This window comes from Lygodium microphyllum, chromosome 22 (genome assembly GCF_053477565.2).
Source record: "Lygodium microphyllum isolate KBCC chromosome 22, Lygodium_microphyllum_v1.1.10, whole genome shotgun sequence".
Lineage (NCBI taxonomy): Eukaryota > Viridiplantae > Streptophyta > Polypodiopsida > Schizaeales > Lygodiaceae > Lygodium > Lygodium microphyllum.
Genome location: NC_141156.1, coordinates 62,999,843 through 63,023,653, shown reverse-complemented (window position 1 = coordinate 63,023,653; position 23,811 = coordinate 62,999,843). Strand labels below are relative to the sequence as shown.

General features: G+C 40.1%; 1 protein-coding gene across 3 annotated transcripts in view; it reads right to left on the bottom strand.

The window, feature by feature from the left end:
- RHL1 (root hair initiation protein root hairless 1 (RHL1)) overlaps window positions 1–23,412 on the bottom strand; it is a 69,101-nt gene extending 45,689 nt beyond the window's left edge. Inside the window, exons 1-6 of one of the 3 annotated variants that reach the window (XM_087663217.1) lie at window positions 22,550–22,683; window positions 4,436–4,634; window positions 4,068–4,231; window positions 3,827–3,937; window positions 3,315–3,401; window positions 3,014–3,225 (exon numbers count right to left, since the gene is read on the bottom strand). In XM_087663217.1, coding sequence (XP_087519343.1) covers window positions 3,014–3,225; window positions 3,315–3,401; window positions 3,827–3,937; window positions 4,068–4,151 — 494 coding nt within the window. In that variant the 5' untranslated portion in view covers window positions 4,152–4,231; window positions 4,436–4,634; window positions 22,550–22,683. Of the gene's footprint in view, window positions 1–3,013; window positions 3,226–3,314; window positions 3,402–3,826; window positions 3,938–4,067; window positions 4,232–4,435; window positions 4,635–22,549 lie in introns of all 3 variants that reach the window. The other 2 variants (XR_015687901.1, XM_087663216.1) reach the window with 2 other exon arrangements.
- Window positions 23,413–23,811: the final 399 nt, after the last annotated feature.

Below are 23,811 nucleotides of genomic sequence, written 5' to 3'. Positions count from 1 at the left end.
AGTATCCAATGAAAATACATTTTTCAACCTTAGGGTCCAATTTCATTCTTAACTCATCAAGCACATGCACATATGCAATACAACTAAACATGTTCAAGTGTGATATATCAAGTTTCTTGTCTGTAAAACATTCTTCAAGGGTCATACCATGAATTACGGGTATAGGAGACATGTACATAATATAGATAGTAGTATGAACAGCCTCAAACCAAAAATACTTATGCATATTTCTCTCAGCCATCAATACCTATGCAACCTCTGCAATATGTCTATTTTTTCTTTCCGCAATCCCATTTTGTTATGGGATATACCTACATATAAATTGTCTCTTTATCCCATGAGATCTACTAGGGCATCTACAATGCTTCTCACCTTCAAAACATACTTATTTACACACATCTTCCCTTTCTTCAAGATATTCAATTGTTGCTTGAGTTGAATCTTCCGTGCCTTTGTATATACTGAAAACATATTCTCGAAGATTGTCAAAGTTGCATATGAAGTTTTTGCATTTCTAATATGCCCCAACATAGTGTTATCAATGATTGCAAATAGTCAATAAATTACCTTCTTGTCTTTTGCATTCCATTCTTTCCGCACCTTTAATTCTTCTACAATCGCAAGATTACTTAGCTCTGGTTCCTTTTCTTCATCCAAAACAAACTCGTGGAGGTATTTTTCAATAAGAAATTTTATCGCACAAAACTTCCATGATAGATAGTTATTCTTGTTTGGCTTCTCAAAAATAGGATTTCCACTATTCTCAATCATTATGACAAAACTAAGTACTAAACAGCAAGCAAGTCTTCTGCAACCTTTCACAAAATGTACACATCAATATACCAAGCAACATTTTTCACTGACTGCTCAACAAGACATACAATCTACAACATGTTTGCAAATAAACCTTGTGTTTGCTTCTTGATAAACACCTCAGAACTCACAGATTCGAAATCTATAACCTGTGCACCTAGAAATAGCCGACACATCTGAAATTATTGTGTACGCTAAAACTGTTTTCTGCAACCTTGCAGAGCTAAAATTGGACCCGAAATGGCCTCAAATAGCCAAAAACACAACAACAAAGCCCTAAACAACCTATTTGTTGAATATACACCGTTTTGCTTGCACACCAAATCTCAAAATCTAATATTTTTGCTTTATCTTACTTCTAGTGCTTCCATAGGCAAAAGAGAGAAAGAATGAAAGAGCTTACAGATATTCTTATTGACATCAAACAATTCCTGAACCATCTATACATCAAGATTATTTTGGAGGTGGTCCAATGTTTCACGCTATGAATGCCACTATACCCGCCAACATTAGCATGCAAAATATAGCTGGTCTTCAGCCACCTATACAAGGTGTTCACAGGAATTCTCATGGGACATTGCAACTTGAAATGCATAGTGGCATTTATGGTAACACTGGCATGCAGCCAGTTATGCAAACTAGAATTTTTTGTTAATTTGGAGGCCCAGCAAAGAAAATGATTAATGCAAACACAACAATGGCATCACCTAGGCCACCATATTTGTAACCACCAATGTATGATAATTTGGCACCTGGGAAGGATAAAGAATTACATAGACGTTGAGACAGCAATGAAATTTGAGACATTTAATGATGTGCAGGATAGGCTGAAGGCTGTGACTTTCCTTCAATAATCTGATGCAACGTATTTTGGGGGTAACTTTACTAAGCATTCAAGAGTGCGCAAAGCAACTTGAAGGGGAATGCACTTCAAAGGTGGTCTATCCTCTTGATGCAAAGCAATACACTAGCAACTTGGGTGCATTTTAAATAGGTTTTCTATTCTCGATGGCTCACAAACACTTTTACACGCTAAAGGCTTTGACTTTCCTTCAACTATTTGATGCACCTTATTTTGGGGATAGCTTTATTGAGCATTCAAAAGCACACAAAGCAGGTACTTTCTTAAAAGGGAATGCACTTCAATGGTGGTCTATCCTATTGCGACTTCAATTCATTTTAAACAAGTTTTCTCTTATGAATGACTCACAAACAATTTTGAAGGTAACACAGATTGGATGTGATTCATTGTGTCAATATGGAAGTGTAAACAGCAAACTTTGGGCAACTTTGTTATCAATTTAACTCTTTTCATAAAGTTAATTAAGAATCGAGATGAGCAATTGCACAATGCATTAGTCAGCAACATGAAAGAGGAGAAAATCTCTTTTTGATGTTCCATATATTGAATGTTGTGATAAAAAAAGGTTGACAAATACATGGTATCTAGATATTTTACACCAAGCAGCAGCAAAATGCCACTCAACCAGCCAGCTGCTGTGGAAAGTCTACCACGGGTCCACAACTTCTCCCAATGCCAAAATGCAGGCCTCTCTTGCTAGGCAGCATGAAAAAGCAGGTATAACATGCATGCTGCCCTGTAAACACAGCTCCTCTGGAGATAAACTCCCCCTTTGTGCCCATCTATTGCTTGAAGGCTGCAATATGGCTTTTGGCAACCATAAGTGGAACAGCCACTGGCAAGGTGAATCATCTTATAATCTGGATACCATCTACCAAATCTGGCCATTCCTAGGTGGCTGTCCAGTGGTCCACACAAAACGCAATTGCCAACTATTACAGGTGGCTGCCCAATAAAACACAAACTTTGCTGCTGCTCATTTGTTGAAAATGCAGCTGTCTAGCACCAACACGAGCAGTAGAAAGTCATCTAGTTGATAGTAGCCAGAAGTCTCCCTGCCTAAACTGATGGAAAAAGGCCACCTTCGGATCTGATGCCATGGCTCTAACACTGTGTCAGAGTGTGCAGCAGAAGAACAAACAAAGAACGAGTGCAAGATGCACAACTGAGGGCGCTACTGACAGAGGCTACAGACCAAAGCACGTGGTGTGTCTAAGCCAAACCGTAAGAAAGAGAGTAGCGCTAAGGTCTCCATATAAGAAACTCAAGTGCTTGTTAAAAGTGTCCAGGTGGGCTAAAACCACAAAGAAAGGAGCCGTGTTTAAAGAAAATGCCTACTTGAGTTTTCTTCCAGAAGTGCGAGCAGATTGGCGCACTGGTTGACTTGAAGCTTGAGCTTCAGGCTCTTCAACATTACATTGAGAGGCCTCAATTTTCGCCTTCAACTTGGACAGAGAGACAGGGTCAGACTTGTCTTTTTGCTCTCCACCTGCATTTGAGTTTTTTGGTTGGCCAGCACCAGCTGTGAAATCAAACTCAGAATGCTTATCCTGCCAAGGGGTTTCTTAAATGGGTGATCCCACCAAATGGTAATGGAAAACAATCTAGAAGTAATCATTACTTCAAAAAACTGCATTACCTGTTCAAGATTCTTGGGAAACGGAAGCCGAGCTTCTTCAGGGTTCTCTTCCTTGGTACCTATCCACCAAGCAACTGAGAATACTACCTGAGATAAGTGAGCATACGTGAGTACAGAAAAGTAAGTTGTTATGAATTGTGCCAAAACCTATATTTGGAAATCCAACTTGTAGGGGAATGCAGGACAAGAATGCTAATGTCTTGAGAGAGAGCTGAAATCCTTAATTGAACCCATGATCAAGTAAACAGTGGATATATGGCTATATACACTTACACAAAAACACACTAATGTCAATGGGAGTGAGTGTATGTGGATGTGTCAGCATTTGAGCATGCATGTCCATGTCACAAACTGATGTTTAAAGGAACTAATATGAGATAAACCAGATCCTTACCATACATGGGATCATTAATGCATATGGCCTAAATGCAAAGCAATAAATGTTCAGGCTGTTCTAAACTTCACTTTTCAAACAGGTTAATCAAAGTATGTGCTGAATTCAGCACACTTACTAGAGACTCAAAGCAATCCTCACAGATGATACTCCCAGATCCTCGTACAAAATGTAAGGTCATATATTTATTTTTGGGATAAACAATTGTGCCAAACAGCTTGAGACGGCCCTGCAATCACCACACTTTTTTTTAGTTGACAAGAGCAAAAATCCTGGAGCAAAATGCGTCACCCACCGCCCCCCCCCCCCCCCCCTCAAGGTTCGCTATCAATGCGCTTTTCCAGAGGTGCAAAGCATACCTGCGGAAACTCAACATACAAGACTGGATTTTTTGAGTCCAAGTTGGTGAGTTCTCCAATTTTCCCACCAGCAACAGGAGCCATGAGCCCAGGAAAGGAGAACAAATACTTGCTCTTCCTATGTCCTTTCTTTACTATATCTCTTCCATCACAATTTAAAATGGCTGCAATAATATTGAACTTGTCAAGCAAGTTAATTAGACATTATGAACACAAGCAACAATCCTCTTTCATTTTAAAGATAAGAGCATAATGTATCCAACTCTTTATGTTCTATCAGGCTGTAAATATATTTGGGCTTTTTGGCTTGCATCTTCTATGGCACAAACATGAGTTGTGTGTTGTTGAGAAACAAGGGCAGATTAAACCTTAGAGCCTTAGAACATGTGATATCACTCAGTAATTGATGTAAGCAGTCACATATCAGATCTAGTTACAGCTCTCTTTCATCTTGATCTTGATTTATCCTCAACATAGTATCACAGTCTTTGTGTGTGCATTTGATCAAGTCTCGTTATGGCTCTCTTTCATCTTGATCCTGGTTAATCCTCAACGTCATATCAAACTCTGCATGTCATCTAGACAACTTTAATCACCATAGCCATTGCCAGCTATGTCACTAGGTCAGTTCTTCATAAATATTCACCTTACCTTACAAAATTGATGAGGTATGAATCAAATGACCTTTTTATTGGAAAAAGGGAATATGATTACAAGTGATGCCTTCTAGAATCATTTTTCTCCTTTTTTTTGCATTTGCATCATCAGAAAAGAAATATGCTTACAAACAATATCAGATGACAAAGTTAAATCTTGTTCTCTTGTTATCATGTGTCTATTCATTTTTATGGTCTTCTAGCTAGCGTGCTGCGTAGCTTTTATAACTAGTTTATAGGACAAGATTTTTTTTTAATAGTAGGGCAGATAACAGAGTACTTTCTGTATAATGTATGTGAGTTTTGGAACGTAAGCTCTGGTATAAGAAAAAGCTTTCTTTGAACTCTAGAGACACTAGGTCTTATCAGTGAAAGTTCAACATTGAAACTTTCCCCTAAGTCACAACATTGAACCCTGCACAAAGAGCAATGACTAAATTTTCCAAAAAGGCAGCAGTGTGCAAAAATCCTGGTCATACATGCAGCACAACCAATACTAAGCCCTGTGTATCAGGGAAGGTCCTGGTTAAATTTGAAGGCCTGAAGAGCAGCAAACAAAAAGGATTAAGCTAAGCCCTCCATTTAGGATGGTTGCAGCCAGCACAAACACTGTAGCCCAAAACTTTAAGTAATTAGGATTTTTGAGAGAACTAAAGGCAAAGAACCACGAGCTTCACTTAAAGATTGAGTCCTGTTGTTAGCAGATTAGTCAGCTCAGGTGTGAGTCTGTGCTGCAGAGGTTGTAGCATTTCTTGTAATATTTTTCTGGCATTTTTTGGTGCCCTTTTTAGGGCTGGCATTTAATGCTGGCCAACTGCATTTATTGCTCCCCCCATTTTATGCCTATATATTGCTGGGCTCCTCCTCCTCTTTGTGTACTTCCGTCATCACTTGTGGATTCTTCAGGGGAGAGAGGAGCCGGTGCCACGGTGCCCACACAACTTGTGACTCACTATTGTATGTTGTTGTCTCTGTTCGATATGGATTCCGTTTCCCGAGCATACATCTGAGTTCTCATCTATATTTGTGTTCATTCATTCATTCTTTCTCTGGTCTTGTGTTTCAGCAATTTATTTCAGCATGTTGTTTATGCTTTCATTGCTGCATCGCGTCTGACATGGTATCAGATTTTAGGATTTGTGTTTCAGCTGTGTTTTCTTGCTGATTTCAGGACTGTTTTCCCTCTTGTTGATCAGGCAGCTGCTACTCCAATCAGGCGTTTTTTGCTGACATCAGCATCCGTACAGCCTGCGCATTCATTTCAGCCTGCGTTTTGGTGTTTTTGCATCTCCTCCTAGCTGGGCACTTACATCATCAGGCCATTTTTGCTGTTTTTGACAGTTGTTGACTGATTTCATGACTTTTTACAGCAGCTTTTGTCTTATTTTGATCAGATTTTGGGTTATACTGCACGTGAACTCTTGCTTTTTGCAATCTGTGCTCGTGGTTTGGCTATGTCCCCTCTCCCAATCCCTTTTCTCTACTTATTTTCTAAATCTTCTCCAGATGGCTCCCCCATGCACAACCACTGATGACAAGCTCCATGGACCTGATTATTACACGTGGAGTGCGGTGATAAAGGCTTGGTTTATCCAAAAGCAGTTATGATACATAGTTGGTGGAGCTATGGCACGTCCTCAACAACCTTCTCCTGTTCCATTTGATTTTGATGAAGATAACCATGAGGAGGCAATGCTTACATGGGATTCGGATGATGCCCGTGCTTATTCGGCATTACTTCGGTGTATTTCCAAAGAAGTCCTATTGGCGGTCACCTCCTGTACAACAGCTTCAGACGTATGGTCGAAGTTACAATTGATGTACGAGGCTCCTTCCACCATGAGGGCCGTTACTCTCTATGGCCAACTCCAGCAACTGAAGTTTGAATCCAAAGATACGATTCAATCCTTCCTACTTCATGTTACCCAACTCCAGGACCAGCTTCGCACTCTACAATCTGCCCTATCAGAGGCACATCTTGTTGGTACAGTACTCTACAAGCTTCCTCGAGAGCTTGATGGAGTGGCGAATGCTCTACAGGCGCAAACATCTACGACTCCTGTCAGTTTTCTTCACGTCCTCTATGCTACTTGAGCATGAGACTACTTTGCAACTACAGGGGAGGCTTCCGTCACATTATGGAGGTTTGGGTGAGGCTCTTGCAGCTTCGGAGAGGGGTTCGAAGATGAAGTCGAAGGCCCAATGTTACCACGATAGCAAAAAGGGTCATTTAAGGAAGGATTGCAAAGAGTTAGCGACTTCCCGGACGAGACAGGAGCAGAAAACGAAATGGAATGTGGACTTCTCTGATAAGTCATCCTCTACCTCAAATTCCGATTCCGATCCTCCGACCAAGGCAAAGTTCAAGGCACAGAAGGGATCCTCTTGGGATCGTGGGAAGGGCTTGGTGGCCCCTTCCTCCATTGCTTTCTGGTGGTGGTGATGAGGACATCCCTCACAACTCTCCAGTGCCAGAGAGGAAGTGTGAGGGGGTGGTGAGATGGGGCAACCGTGCCTCATCTATATGTCTATATAGATGCATAGGATCCAGAGAGGAACATCCCTGATGCATCGACCGAAGTTTGGCAAGGACAAATCCTCGAGCTGGGATCGACATCCAAGTTCATGATGGGCTGGTTACTTGGCAAAGAGCGGGAGGCTTTCGTCTCGAGCTCACATGAGGGGACACTTTGGCAGTTTTGGCCGAAGGCGGAGATTCCATGGTCACATGTTCAGAGACATGTTTGGCACATTGGTCTTGTATGTCCTGAGTGACATAGGTGACATCACACAAAGAGCTGTTATGATTCTTCTCTGTTTTCAGGTGGTGCTGTTATGATCGACATTGACGTTAGATACTCTCCGAGGCATCTTGGTGGTGGGCTGGCCACTCACTGCTTGGATATCCATGGCTCTTCTAGTGGTTCTATGTTGTATAGTTCATGATTCCCCATCATTGTACTATTGTATTGTATCAGATCACCCCTGATCTAAGAGAGGGTGTTAGCAAATTAGTCAGCTCAGGTGTGAGTTTGTGTTGCAGAAGCTGTGGCATTTCATGTAGTATTTTTCTGGCATTTTCTGGTGCCCTTTTTAGGGCTGGGGAGCATTTAATGCTCGCCGACCAGCATTAAATGCTGGCTGACTGCATTTATTGCTCCCCCCATTTTATGCCTATATATTGCTGGGCTCGTCCTCCTCTGTGTACTTCAATCATCACTTGTGGATTCTTCAGGGGAGAGAGGAGCCGGTGCCAAGGTGCCCACACAACCAATGACTCACTGTTGTATGTTGCTGTCTCGTGTTCGATATGGATTCCGTTTCCCAAGCATACATCTGAGTTCTCATCTGTATTTGTGTTCATTCTTTCTTTCTTTCTCTTGTCTTGTGTTTCAGCAATTTATTTCAACATGTTGTTTATGCTTCCATTGTTGCATCACTTCTGACACCTATGGCCTAAATTTTGAATTTAAGGACTCAATAGAAGAGCATATAAACAAAATTAGGAGCATCACAGTCCAATTAGATGGCACAAATGCACCAATTCCAAAAAGGGATGATATGGCTATGCTCATAGTAAGCTTACCCAAGGAGTATGACACTACTAACGACACATTAAGGAATATGGCATCATTTACCCTCGAGCATTGTGCCTCTTCCTTTTACTTGAGAGAAGGAACTCAAAGGCCAAGAAGTTGCTATTGAGAAACTCATTCATTAATTCATTCTCGTTTCACTCTTACAGCAAAAAAAAGGGCTGGGGGCCCACAATCTAGGGCACCACTCGAGACTGCCTGTACCTATAAATAGGGCACTGAATCCCTTTATTCTACACATTCACTGACATTCATTCGTTGACTCCTTCCATCAGATCACTCTATCCTATCCATCTCCACTCTATTCCTCAGCCTCTCCACTGATGTTTACACCCCTACTCAAAGGACATCTCAGTTCATGGATGATCCTTCATAGGTGCCTGCTGCCTAGCGGCCTGTTCTACTTGTTGTAGGCTGCATTTATAGGTCAGATGCTGCTGGCAGCCACCCACTGGTCTACACCTTTAGGCTAACTAGCGTTTACAGGTTTGCTGCACACAACATCATTCTTCATCAGCCAAGATTTTTGTTTTGCAGCCTCGACACCTTTCCGGCATCTGCATCATCAACGACAGTCAATCTGCACACCGAGTATGCTGTATTTTGCTGCTGTTGGGTCCTCTATTGCTATGTTTCAGCCACCCTGCTATCCTTTAGACTTCAGAGTGCAATGGTTGCTGCTGATCTTCTTTCTCCTCTTTGACAGCATCAAAGGACTGCATTCCACTCCCTTGACAACCGTCCTTCACCATTCAACATTTACCTTGATACCCAACTACCTAGAGGACTGTATTTTGCTCCCTTCACTATGCAAATTCCCTAAAAATATTGCCGCCCAATCAGCCAAGACAATGCAATCATCTTCGAGCTTTGCTCCATTGTATCAACATGATTCAATGTTCATCATTCTTCACTCTTCTTTTTTTGAATTCTTCTTCTCTCAATGTTTGCTATACAGTCCGTGTTTCTCCCTACAAACCTTAAAGGGAGCAAGAGGAAGAACTCAGGTAGTGTGCATGTCAATTGAGGTGTATTCAGCCGTGCAATGCAGAGAGAGTGGAGAGTGGAGAGTGGAGAGTCAAGAGATGGGTGTGTACCAATGTGGTACACATGAAGAATAAAAGAATGTATTTATACTTAGGGTACGGTACACTTACACCCGCCAGGGTGTGTTCACATGTGCAAGTAAATATATACACGGGGAGTAGCGAAAGGGCCTTTACACCCAACAACCTCCCACTTAAAGGTCCTAAGCGAACCTTTAACCAAGGGTCACTAGCCGAATGCAATGCTCATGTTGAGCCTTAGCAAGACTTTTAGTGAGAACATCTGCAGGGTTATCCTATGTTTTGATCTAGTCAGTGTGACTAGACCATCATCCAAAACCTGTTTAATAAAGTGATACCGCACATCAATATGTTTAGTACGTGCATGAAACATGGCATTCTTAGCCAAGCATACAGCACTTTGGCTATCACATCCAACTACCAAGTGTTTTGGTGGGCAGCCCAAAATCCTTGACCAAATGACCAAGCCAAACAGCTTCTTTGGAAGCTTCAATGAAGCTAAAATATATTCAGTCTCAATGGTAGAAAGTGCTACTATCTTTTGCAATCTAGAGCACCAAGAAATGGCCCCACCAATCAAAGTAAATATGTAGCCCAAAATCCTTGACCAAATGACCAAGCCAAACAGCTTCTTTGGAAGCTTCAATGAAGCTAAAATATGTTCAGTCTCAATGGTAGAAAGTGCTACTATCTTTTGCAATCTAGAGCACCAAGAAATGGCCCCACCAATCAAAGTAAATATGTACCCACCTGCAAACTTGTGAGTATCCAAGTCACCAGCCATGTTTGCATCACAATATCCCTACAGATATAACGTACCCTTTCCATAGCAAATACATTTTCTTTGTGTGCCCTTAAGGTACTGGAAGGTTCACTCCACTGCTTCCCAATGTGCTTTGCCAAGATTTGACATAAACCTGCTCACAACTCCCACTGCATGAGCAATGTCACGTCTAGTGGCAACCATAGCATACATGAGTGACCCACAAGCTGAAGCATAAGGAACACCCTTCATAGAGCTGACTGCCTTATCATCTTTTGGGCAATCTGCTTTGCTAAGCTTAAGGTATGGTAGTAAAGGAACACGAAGTGGCTTAGCATCTGCCATAGAGAAACGATTAAGTACTTTGTTGATGTACTTTTCTTGCAAGAGAAATAAGAGTTGTTGCTCTCTATCTCTTGTCACATGCATGCCCAAAATGTATTAATCTGCACCCAAGTCCTTCATGGAAAAGGCTGAATGCAGTTGTCTTTTCAATGCATTAACCTGGCTTTTATGCTTTCCAGCAATAAGCATATCATCCACATAAAGCACAAGTATTATAAGGCTTCCATCATCAGCCTTCTTTATATATAAGTAGTGATCTACATTGCTTCTTTTAAACCCATATGAGAGCATGAAGGCATCAAACTTTTTATACGACTGTCAAGGAGCCTGCTTTAAACCATACAGGCTTCTCTTAAGCCTACACACCAAGTGCTCCTTTCCTAGTATAACAAAGCTTTCGGGCTGTTTCGTGTACAGCTCTTCTTCTAAATCACCATGCAAGAATGTAGTTCTAACATCCATCTCATCAAGTTCAAAATTCATAGATGCTACGATAGCAGAGAATACCCGAAGAGTGGTCATTTTAACAACAAGTGAAAAAACTTCCTAAAAGTCAATCCCCTCTTTCTATGTATAGCTCTTAGCCACAAGCCTGGCTTTGTATTTGGGTTTGCCATCCATACACTTGATTTTATAGACCATTTGTTAGGAATGGCTTTCCTATCTTTGGGCAATGGAACCAAAACCCAAGTATCATTTTAACACAATAACTTCATTTCTTCCTGCATAGCTAGCTCCCACTTTTTCTTTAACTCACATGATAATGCCTCTTTATATGTGAGAGGCTCACCCTCATCTGTGAGTAAAATGCAGTCCAAAGAGGGATCAAACATTTGTATAGGTCTCCTGACACGTGTGGACCTTCTCACCCAATGATCTATGTTATTAGGCAATGGATTCACATCCAAAGGAATGTCAATGACCTCATTATTTGGTTGTTGGACTGCATTTTCAGGTTGCTGTAATACATGTTTTTGCTACTGTAATTCATTTTCAACATGCTAATTTTGTTGCCCAAGCTGGTTTTCAGCATCCCTTTGCTGCCCATTGTCATCTCGCTCAATGATAATATGCTGATTATCAAAACCAGCATCAAATGGAGCTGAATTTTCATGGGCTGATGGCAATCCAAGTGGCTGATCATGCTGAAATTTTACTTTCTTTTTGTCCAAATCACTAGATGTGGCATTTTTCAGCAACTTTGACTCATTAAATACCACATCTCGACTACATAGCACCTTTTTCATGCTTAGAACCCAAACTCTATAACCCATTTCACCTTCATCTCCATAACCCATGAAATTGCCTTTGTGGGATTTCATGTCAAGTTTGATTTTGCTATCAACAGGTACATGGACATAGCATTCACAACCAAAGATCCTTAAGTGATCATATGAAGCAAGTTTACCAGACCAACCTCTTCAAGGATGTCACTTTCAAATGCACGATGTGGAGATCGGTTGCAAATATGCACTGTGATTTTATCTTCAAGGATGCCACTTTCAAGTGCACGATGTGGAGATTGGTTGCAAATATGCACTGTGGTTTTAAGTGCCTCTCCCTAAAACGATTGCAAGAGATTAGTTGTAAACAGCATGCGCCGAATCTTCTCACATAAAGTGCAATTCATTCGCTTAGCCACACCATTAGATGACGGATTATCAAGAGTTGTAAGCTCTTGTTTGATCCCATTGACATCACAAAACTTAGTGAATTCTTTGGATACATACTCTCCCCCATTGTTTATTCTTATGTATTTTAATTTTAAACCCTTTTGAGTACTAACAAATGCATAAAACCTTTGAGCATCCAATGCCTCGCTTTTCTCCTTAAGCAAGTAAACCCATAGCTTTTTAGAATGGTCGTCAATAAAAAAACACAAAATAATGAAAACCATTATGAGTTTTTTATTGGTATGGTATATACATCAAAATGGACTAAATCCAAAATACATGCCTTCCTCGAGGCTCCATGAGAGTCTAAACTCTTTACATGTTTTCCCAAAACACAATCATCACAAAAGTCAAGCTTTGAGTTTTTCACATCAACTCTTCGAAGTGAAGAGAGTGCCTATAAACCCTTTTGGCTCGTGTCCAAGATGCTTGTGCTATAACTCCAAGTGTGACTACACTTCTGCAACTACAACAAACTTTCCAGGAAGTGCCTTGCAGTGAAGATAATTTAGAATTCCCTTTTTACCGCCTCTAATGGCTGGCATAGATCCTTTCTATATCTTCCACATTCCACCACCAAAGATAGTGAAGTAACCCCTGTTGTCTAGCTGCCCAACAGAAAGCAAGTTCTTCTTAATGCCAGATACATACCTAGCATCATGAAGAATCAATTCCTAACCATTTTCAAGCAACAAGTGTATGGTGCCCATTCCTTCAATATCACATGCATGGTTATTCCCTTGATAAACTTTCCCAAGGTTACCTTCTGCATAAGAAAAAAAACACTCCAAAGATGGAGTTACATGAAAAGAAGCACCACTGTCAACAATCCACGATCGTGACAAACCATCATGAGCAGACAACAAGGCATCTATCACATCCCTTTTAGTGATATACATGTCTTCCACTAGCATAGCATATGGATCTGAAGATGCAACCAACAAATCAACATCTTTATCTTCTTCTATTCCCTAAATAACAACATTAGATACCACATTTGCCTTTTCTATTTCTTTAGGGGTAGAGCTGCCATTCTTCTCATTCTTTTTGCCTTTTGCATGAGTCTGCTTCTTGCATTCTTGCTCCCTTTTATGGTACCTGCAATCGGGCTTTTTTGCCCTTTGCGTCGACACTGATAACAAGTGACATCTTGTTGTTTTTCCTTGCTTTTGCTGCGATTTTTTAGCTTATTTGCAACATTTGACCTCTTTTCAATTCGTCCTCTTATATTGTAGGCTGATCCATTGTTTTCCCCACTTGCCTTGCATCTAATCTCCTCATTGAGAATAGAACCATGCACACCATCAGATGTCAAGTTGGGGTTGTTGCTCAATGACACAACCAATGCTTCCCATGAATCTAGCAAAGTCATGAGCAAGAAAATAGCCCTCAGCTTAGGATCAAAAGCCAGCAAGCCTACATCCTGTAATTGACTCAAAATACCAGTGAAAGCATTTAAATGCTTTGAGACGGGCTTAGACTCATCAAGCTTCAAGTTGACTAACTTTCACATGAGATGGACTTCATCAACAGGAGTTGTATTCTCATACGTAGCCTTGAGTTTCTCCTAAACTAAATAAGTAGTGGTAAGTCCCTTGATATCAACCAAGATATCATTTGTGACAACCATTTTAATGTAAGCAATGGCTTTCTTATCCATTTTAGCCCAATCCGCATCTGGTAAAGCAACAAGCTTATGTTCTGCCAAAGCATCATCACAATCCTTCAGAAAAAGTATAAACTACATACAATCTTTCCAAAGATCATAGTCATTGCCATCAAATTTACGAATCTCAAAAAGATTCTTTGTGTCAGATGTAAGTGCACTACCAGCCATCTTCAGCAATAAAAGACTGCAATAAAATGTTGAATGCTTTCCACCAATGGCAAGGTTGCTGAATATAACAGCAAGCACACATACTTGTACCTCCAAAGGTGTCCAAGAAGCGCATATTTTGCTGCAATTTCAGTCCCAAGAGCTGATTACAGCATGTACATGAATCGAATCTGATACACATGCATAAATGATAGCTCCCACTTCAATAATGCATCACCGTAACACCCAAATGCTGTATGTACCACTATTTCACTACATAATGAGCATTCAACAATACATGTACCAAGAGAAGCTGTCCTTTTACAACATTTAATACATCCCAAGTCCAAATTTCTCCCACTCAATAGTAAATCTGCTGTAATTTCACTGTCAAAGCACAAATCGGCTCAAAATGCATCACCGATGCAAAAAGCCCCAAATTTTTTGCAATAAATCTGCCCCAATTGCATTAATTCATCATCCCGAGTGTCAAATACAGACAAATGTTCCAGAAATTTCACAAATTCTGCAAAACCCTCTAATTTCGGGGTCCAAATGTGCACCAATTACAGTGAAATTGGCTTAGCTGAGCAAAATTTTACTTGTATAAGAAAAGCCCCAAATTTTGAAGCAAATGCGCACAATGTCTCCAATTTCTGGGTCAGATGTTATTGTTCTCAGATACCTATGTTTTTAGTCTCTCTCTCTCCCCTGCACTACCGTGTGCATCAGATCTAGCCTTTTTTAGCTACGTTTGCTAGTGTTCAACACTTGGAGACTACCTTTGCTACGATTCAAAATCCGTTTGGAGTACAACACACTCTACAACTCATAACCTCTGCCTTGATCCCAAAGATACAAGAGTTCGAGGTTCAATAATCATTGCATAGTGTGTTTGCTACATGAGCATTGTATATTCATTATTCATTCACTTTATTATTTATTATGTTCCTTGTCTCTGAGTTACCCTAACCCTAACCCTAACTGTGTTCTAAGTTTATCAGTCTGTGCTTTGTCATACAATGGGTTCCATGCTTTCTGTGTTTAGAGCATTGCAATACAATTGCCTAATTGTTCAAATTGTGTTTCATGGCTTGCTACAATGAAAACAAGCCTAATTGTTCGAATTGCAATATTGAAGCAATCAAGCAAATACCATGGAGCAAGATGTCAAGTCTACAACTCTAATCAAACTTAGATACTCTTTATTTGAGTCCTTGTATGTATCAAAATTCTAATGTTATATCTACTTACCAAATACTATGGAAACCAGTAAGCCATGAGTCAGTTCTACAGCAAATAGGCCAAATTTAAGGAGGGGACTACTATGCATTGTAATTGACTCAACACAACCAATCCTTGAGGGGGGTGTTGGGAGACAAGGGTCTATTAAACCTTAGAAATGCAAGGCACATGCTAGCACTCTCAATCAATGAAAGCAATGAGATTTGTCGAGTAAAAGTGAGCATGAGGTTAGTTGGATCCCATCCATAAGAGAGGTGGGGATGATTGAGGGAAAGCCCTTAGGGAGCTAATAAGAGTCAAAATCCATAACCTCAATACTCTCTCGATTAGCCCCTACACCTAGAAGCTCACTATCACACTCAACCACATCAATTTCTTTCGGTAACAAATATGAATTCTCAACTTCATCATTAAATCTTTCAATTTCTAAGCCCTCCCCCTCATGATATTCTAAAAAACTCAAAAATTCCTCCTCAATGCTCTCTTCATCTCTCAAACAATCACATCTACCATCAAGAAATTATGGAGTCTCTTGTCCCTCCCCATCTCAAGATTTACAAACTCTACTACAATAGATGACACCTCTTGATGATTAGAATCACTTCCAGAACTCTCATTCTCACTATCATCTTCCTTAGAACTATCACTTTCCTCCTCCTCTTCTCCACTATCATCGTCATTCACCAATTCTTTTCTCGAGGCCATATTATATAAATTTTTTGCTACTCCTCTATGATTATAAATCATTGTGATTCCTTTTATTCCAATCTTCTATTGCACGTGCCTTTCTAAGCCATGATCTACCTCGAAATGTTGAATTATGCCTAGGCAACTCACTTTAGCATGATTAGTAAGCCCGATTCAAAACTTTGATCCTTCAAAAATTCAAAGTCCAAATTGCTCTACGCAAGCCACAGTAATCACACTAACGTGTGCTCCTCCATCATTATTTGCTTCACCTATGTTTTGATTCTTATACCAAGCACCAAAAATAGGGAAAATATCATGTAACTCCTCTACCCTCAAAACTCTCATTGTTCCTCTCTTTCTTTCCATGGATTTCAAATTCACTAAATTTTTCCATTGTCCTCTCATCCTAGGGCATAACTCCATTAACTAAGCAAAAGATATATTAGCCTTCTTGCCCATCATATCTCTATTTAGGTCATAATACATTGAGCCACATCACTTGTATAAAAGCATATTTAAAGGCACCATGTTAAATGACAAATTATGTATATGCATTTAATCGAATGTCATCACCTTCTTTTGTCTTGATCGTGGTTAATTCTCAACATGTGTTTCAAGTTTCAAGTATTTGCCCCAAAGCCAACAAACAAGACAAATAACATAAATAAAACAAACCTATTTTGAGACTTAATCACAACATGATTCATTGTATCATAGCAAAACGCAAAAATACCAAAAGAAAATAGACAATTGTTTTGGCCAAAACCAGGTGAAATTCAGGAATATCTATACTTGGAACCTTTTGAGTTCTTATTACTCCCATGGTTGATTTTCAAAGGTCAAACTTTTTAATTCAACGAGAAGTGGAGGTTCTAAGCATAGAAATATGGGACTAGAGATGCGGATATACAATAGGCATAGAAATAGGTATAGTGACTACCAAAAGTAGGGGCCAGACCACCACATCCATAATATAACAACATATAAATGAATCTATATTTGCACAAGGGTGGACATGGCTTAGAAGGGGGTTGAGAGAGACACACACACACAAACACACACACACACACACAGATAACAAAGTCATATTACAATCTACTAGAGACCTAAGTGACCAATGAGATTGAAAATGATAAGTACAATTGATCCGTATTATGTATCATCATCAATAAATAAAGGTAAAATAAAAATTCACCAAAAAGCCAATGTGATGGAAGGCAATTCATCCTAGAGTTACATTGGAGAGATATCAACTCTTCTATATGATAGAATCTAATGAAATGAAATCCCTCAAGAATATCCAACTATGGTAAGAGATTATAGCTTGGATCCTCCAATAATATTGTGGGCACCGTCTAACTCGAGGATGAGGATTCCTAACTCTACATGACTCTGTGGCTCTATTTGTACTTACAATAGAGAGTCATGCACAACATGTTCAAGCTAATATTCTTAATTTAAACTATGCTAGTGGTGTTGTGACCTTGAAAAAATTTGTAAGGAACCATAGTCTCATATCATACGCCCCCCCCAAAAAAGGACCAACAACAACAACAACAACACACATGCACACACAAATGTGCGCTTGCATCGCTAAGACTCTTAAATCACACAAATTCACATAGATACTAGCTCTAAATTAAGTTAGAGAGAGATTCTAGAGAGACACAAGAGGACAAGCTATGTTAGATGTAGGAGGTGGAGACCGACGAGCAGTACATCTGCAAATGCTTTACTTAATTTGGAACATGGGGTTGTTACACTATGTGGGTTTATGACTTTCCTACAAACATGCTTGGGACTCTTCCTTTTGGAGATTTGCAAGCACCAAGATGTATCAACTCTGTGTGTTTGTGTGGGCTTTCACTAGCACATAAACAGCATTGCTCAATGATATTGATTAAGAAATGTTTCCCTATCATTACATGCTTGGATATCTAGGATGGGAGGATATAATATCTAGGATGGCCTCCCATAGCATTACCACAACCTTAGGTCACTTTATGACTATGTATGAATGCACCCTTAGACTAGGGTGGTTAACGAGGACTTAGGGACTCATTGGTGCAATATCTAGTGTAATCACCACACTTGGACTCTAGGCCATTAGGTTGTCACTATTGTATACTAGAATGGTGAGGGTTGTTGGTGTGAGACATAGGACCTTGTGATATGAAAGTGCATTATTCCTAGGCTGGGTATTCGGCATGTTTGTCTCTAGGCTGCGAGGATATGCATCCCCTTGTGTTTCATCTACACAAAGTATGGCTTGTATAATCATGCATGTGCAGGTTGTATCCTAGGGTATTTCACCTACTTCTTCAAAGCTAATGGGAAAGTCAACCTGTATCTAGACTGTAGAGACCTCTTCTCCCATTGTGGGGTCATTATGACTCTACTTTTTTAACATTTCCACAGTATGCAAATGCTACTACATGGTCACTAGTAGATCACTAAGATGCAACAGTTCCAATTGAACACCACCTGTCTCATCCAATCTCTAAGAAGATAGTAGAGTGCAATCATGAAGTTAGGTGGGTGAAAGCATACAAGATGCAGCAATCAGTCCAGAAGACTCTCTATAAAATAGCAGAAATGAAAATTAGCTTGAATTTTTTATTAAATATGCCGATTGTAAACTTTGGCTCTCATATCAAATGTAAGATTATTAGTCACTCCCTCAATCACGGTGTCGAAGGGGTTTTTGTCGAAAGGTTGAATCCATCGAGAGTCAAAAGTAGAAGGAAATAGAGATAGGAGATGGAAGAGAAGAAAAAGAATAGACAAGAGGTAAATACGACAAAGACAAAGCACAATGAACTAAATCAATATGTAATGAAAGAACCTGGAATCTTTGCACTACTCATAAGCAATCTCCAGACATTAGATCTCCTGGAGCTTCTTCATAGAACAAAACGTGCATCAAAATTACAGCTCCTCTGCTACTCGAAATCTAAATCTAATGGCTCCGTTGGCTCCGAAAGGAGCGTAAAACCCCAAGACACCAGGACACCTAGTCAGGGATCTCTTAGATCACTCATTCTTTTAGTTTAAACTCCAGTTTTTAACTTGTTTTACCCGCATACGCGCCGTTTGCCGAAAAAGATTCTTCTTCTCTTGAGCTTCTTTTGAAGACCATAGTGGTACTCTTGAGCAATGAATCCCTTGAATAGGGTTTGATGAAGATTCCTCCTTAGTGATTCCTTGACAAATACTCGTTGAAGAAGATAATAACTCCTTAGATGTTTTTTCCTTCATAGAAATTGTAGAGCGTAGCTTGAGAAGTCCTCTGTGGAGGCACCAAAAATGAGCGTTGAAGAGATGAATGGGTTGTCTCTTACCCACCCAGCCTACAATCCTCACTAAGAAAAACTAAAGAGAGACACCACCTAACCAAAGGGAGGATGGGCTAGGATATCCTTTTTCTCAAAGAGAATGAAAAGAACCAAGACACAACTTCACGAGAGAGAATATATGTACTAGACACCATACTAGAATATGAGAGAGAGAGAAAAAAAAAATGAGAAGAGAGAGAGACTAGAGGAAAAGAGATAGAGCAAGCTTGCCATTATGCTACATAATAAAAGAACTCACTCATAGCTTACCTCAAAGAGATGGACTAATATGAGGGTATTCTAGAGTACTCTCATGTACTTGCTATTCTGTATTCATGGAATGAAAAGATAAAAAAAGAGAGAGACAAGAGGAGAAAAGGTAGAGGAAGCTTGCCATTATATATTTATAGAATGAGAAGATGAGAAGAGAGGGAGACAATAGAAAAAGAGGTAAAGGAAGCTTACCATTATGCTACATAATAAAAGAACTCACTCATAGCTTACCTCAAAGAAATGGACTAGCATGAGAGTATTCTAGAGTGCTCTCATGTGCTTGTTATTATCCTCTTTACATGTCCATAGACTCCTTATATAACCTCCATGAGAGATTAGATTAACCTAATCTTCTTGATTAATATAATCCTAGATGATGTATGGCATCTTTGAAAATATGGAAAATAGTGAATGGGACAAGTCTCCACCTTGGTCATCATGCAAAAAGCCAAGAGTGGTGGTAGACAAAATAGAGAAAGGGAGCTAGATTACAAGAGGTGGGTGTCCAAAGCACATTATTATAATATATATACAATAAGGATAGAATGGAAAGTTGATGTGGTAAAAGAGAGAAGAAAATTGCATGTCGCCAGCAGTCTGCGTCTTCGTAACTTTAAATCGGTAAAGAATCTAAAAAAAGTTTATTCTGCAACTTTGTAGACCAGGTCAAAACCGATCGGGTAACGCGAGAATTTTCTTGAAATTCGCTTTCCCTTGGGAGTTATTGAGATTATAAAAAACGGCTTCCAAAAGCTGCTTTGACTTTAGTTCCTTATACATATATATGTGTGACAGAAGGGACCCATACTTGTAAGCTTTTGTGTAAGATCCAAATGACACCATGATGTGGATATTGACTTGTGTACTAGGGTGAGGTATCCTCTAATAATGATGATAGATTCCAAATCTTAGTGATGCAAGCGGAACCCACATGTAGTTGGAGGCTAGTCCTTTGAAAAATCTATGCACTCACTCAACTCCTAGATGTAATCCATTTTTATATTCACTAAGATAACCATCTCTTTTACCCTTTATATTGACATCCCTCCTAAGAACTTGTTCCCTCCATTTGCTAGAGTTATCATAATCGAGAAGCAATGTAACATACCTAGTGCTTGAAGAGTAAACCCAAAATGATATGGTAAGGCTCTTGATAGGGATTTTTACCAAATTTTGTGATAGAAATCCGGTTTGTAAAAAACCCAAATCATTAGTCCTCCCCTTAGGCTAGAGGCATTGATGCCTCTAGCTTACTAATGATGATCCAATAGAGCAAGGAGGACTGCAACCCCAAGACACCTGGTCACAGATCTCCTAAATCACTCCTTCTTCTTTCAGTTCAAACTACGGTTTCGCGACATGCGCGCAATTTCGTCAATCTGTCTTTTTTATGGAAAACCCATAACTGGCTAAAAAAGCAACTAGCTTTTTTTTTGCATGCCATCCTAATCTAGAAGCTTTTCTAACTTTTTCGGATTTTTTATAATAAATAATATCAAAAATAGGCTAAAATTATCCAAAAATCTAGTATTTTTAGATAATCCATGCAACTCACACTAATACTAATGACTTAGATCACATTGACTCTCTTAATTAATAAGAAGTCAAATGATGATGCATTCCATGCTTTTTCACACTGTGTCCGCATAGCATCACGACAACGGACATACTCAAGTGGGTGAACACCTCAATCACAAGCATACTCAAGTGAACACAGCCAATAAACAAACATGTAGGAAGAGAGAAAATAGCCCCCACAAAAAGGATGTGGTTTCTGTCTGCATGGTGAAGTGCAAGGCAGCATCCCACATGCTAAGACAGGAGAAGAATGGGCTAAGATAGGTTCACGATGAGGTGCAAAAGTGCTCCAAGGGAGCAACATTTACAGCAGGCTGCCTTGACACAACTACAACCTGTCCACCAGCTCCATCCAGCTATATCCACTGACACCAAACATCTTCTGATGCTGACACAACTGTTGCTTTATCAGCTTATCACACGATGTCAACAAACACCATGCATTTTTTGTGGATCATGCTTGAAAAGTTTTTAAAACATCCATAATCCAGCATGACTATGCCATGCAAGGATATGTTCATTCTCAAGTCCTGCATACATTCATATTCAAATTTTAAATACATCAAACTATATACTTTGGAGCAAATTAATTTGAAAGAAACTTCGGCATGGATTTTGTACTAAACTTTTCTAGGCACTGTAATGAAGTTCACTACAAGCATGCCAGCACCCAAGTTTAGCCTGGATAACTCTAAATGTAACTGGTTTCAGATTATGTAAGTTGTATGCTCAACAGCTTTTGCAACATATGAATACATTATCCGGTTGCATACTTACACTCATCAATAGAAGGTCGTACATGATATGCTAGCCATTCCCTCCTTGCTCTATTTCAGAACTATCACCCCAAAGTCTTTGCAATTTCCATTTTCATTTTATATTTGTCTTACTAAGGTACTCTTCTAAAGCACGTATTTTGCTAGTCAAAACTGTTGAGCACCCACCTATGCTTGGGAAATATAATGACACTAATCACCAAAAGAGCTGCAGTTTCTACTTTCTACCAACAGATTCTCAGCAGTGTAAAATCATTCTGACAGTAAGCAATTGGCAACTGAGGCCTTCCGCAATTCCAGCTGGGCAGAGCAAAGATGCTCCAGATATACCAGTGCTAAAAAGTTGCTGTGGTCGCCTTTTTTAAGAGTTTTGAAACCTCAGCCCTACACTTACATAGATGGTATAAAAGCATCACAGCCATTAAGACAAAGCAATACAGCCCTGAGCTACGCTTTGGATGTATTCTCCTGTTGCTCCTCATTACAAAGGGGCATGAGGTGATGTGAGAGAGAAAATTGTTTAGACTGCAGAGATCTACAGAAGTTCAATTAGTGGCACGCTTTAACCATTCAAACTGCAAGCCCACAGCACACCATCAAATTCAATCAATTTGTCACAAGCAATGGAAAAACTTAAAGTCTTGTATACCATTTCGTAAACCAACTTACACTTTGAAGGACGTAAGGGATTGTTGGCCTGTTCTTTGGTACGAGAAAGCAAGTCGTGAGAGAAGGCAAGATCACGGAGTCGTCTACTCTCAAGCTCTTCGGCCTTATCCTCAGCGGTAGAGGCAGCACCAGCGTCCTTCTCTTTTCTTTTGTTAGGTGTTGGGACTCCTGCTCGGACCATGATGTCGAGATAAAGATACACAGGCCCTAATTGCACGAGAGGAAGTGCTTCTTCTTTCAAAACAGAAGACTCAGCACCGCCAGGTCCTGACTTGACCTTGGAAAATTGGCAAGATGCTGTCTTCTATCGATGAAGAAATTCTGACAAGACACCCCATTGCCGCCACTTCGAAGCCTCAAAACATTACACAAAAGACACCTGCGGCTGTCCAGATGAAGATACACAGGCGGCCTTGAGAAATTGGCGAGTTGCTGTCTTCTGTCGATGAAGCAATTCTGGCAAACCACGCAATTGCCGCCACTTCGAAACCTCAAGACGTTACACTAAAAGGCACCTGCAATCGAAGAAGAAATTCTGGCAAGACGTGCGAACGTGGCATAAAAAGACACCTGCGGTCGATGAAGAAATTCTGGCAAGGCACGCCATTGCCAACCTTGAAGCATTAAACTAGCAGGCACCTGCAGCCTGGGGCACTAGCAGTATCTCCGCATCAAAACTAGTCCGTTATGGAGTCGAGACTCGAGAAGCAATATTCTACCTTCGGTACAGAATTGACCATTTTTTCAGCTCCAGTAAATAGAGCCTTGTTGATAATTTCCCGCCCAGTCTGTTGCTGCCGGAGCAAGGAGACCCCCTTTCTCGTGACTCATCCAACTGACACTTGATTAGCTCAGCTTGACTTAACAAGTTGGGTGGCTCCTCACACTCTCCAAGTGCTCACTAATCAAGCATAAACCTGAGTAATGTGGGAAAACACCCTTAGTGACATAGCAAGGAAGATGAAAAGCAATGCTCCAAGGAAAAAATAGCGCCTTGCATGCTTTGATGAGTGGGTTGTCAATTTGCGTATGAGAAGGTTGCAAGCCATTTGGGGCCACATGGATGTCAAAGCTAAAGGTTGCCATGGGGGCCTCCGCTGGGAAGGAGGCAACCTTTGTTCTGCTTGAGCAACTAAGTCACCCAATATGATGACTCTAAACCAAAATCCATTTCTTTATCCATTAAAATCAACTCTTTTACTACATGGAAGGATGCTCCAATGGCCTCCCATCCCTTATGCAAACTTTCTAGCTCCTCTTAA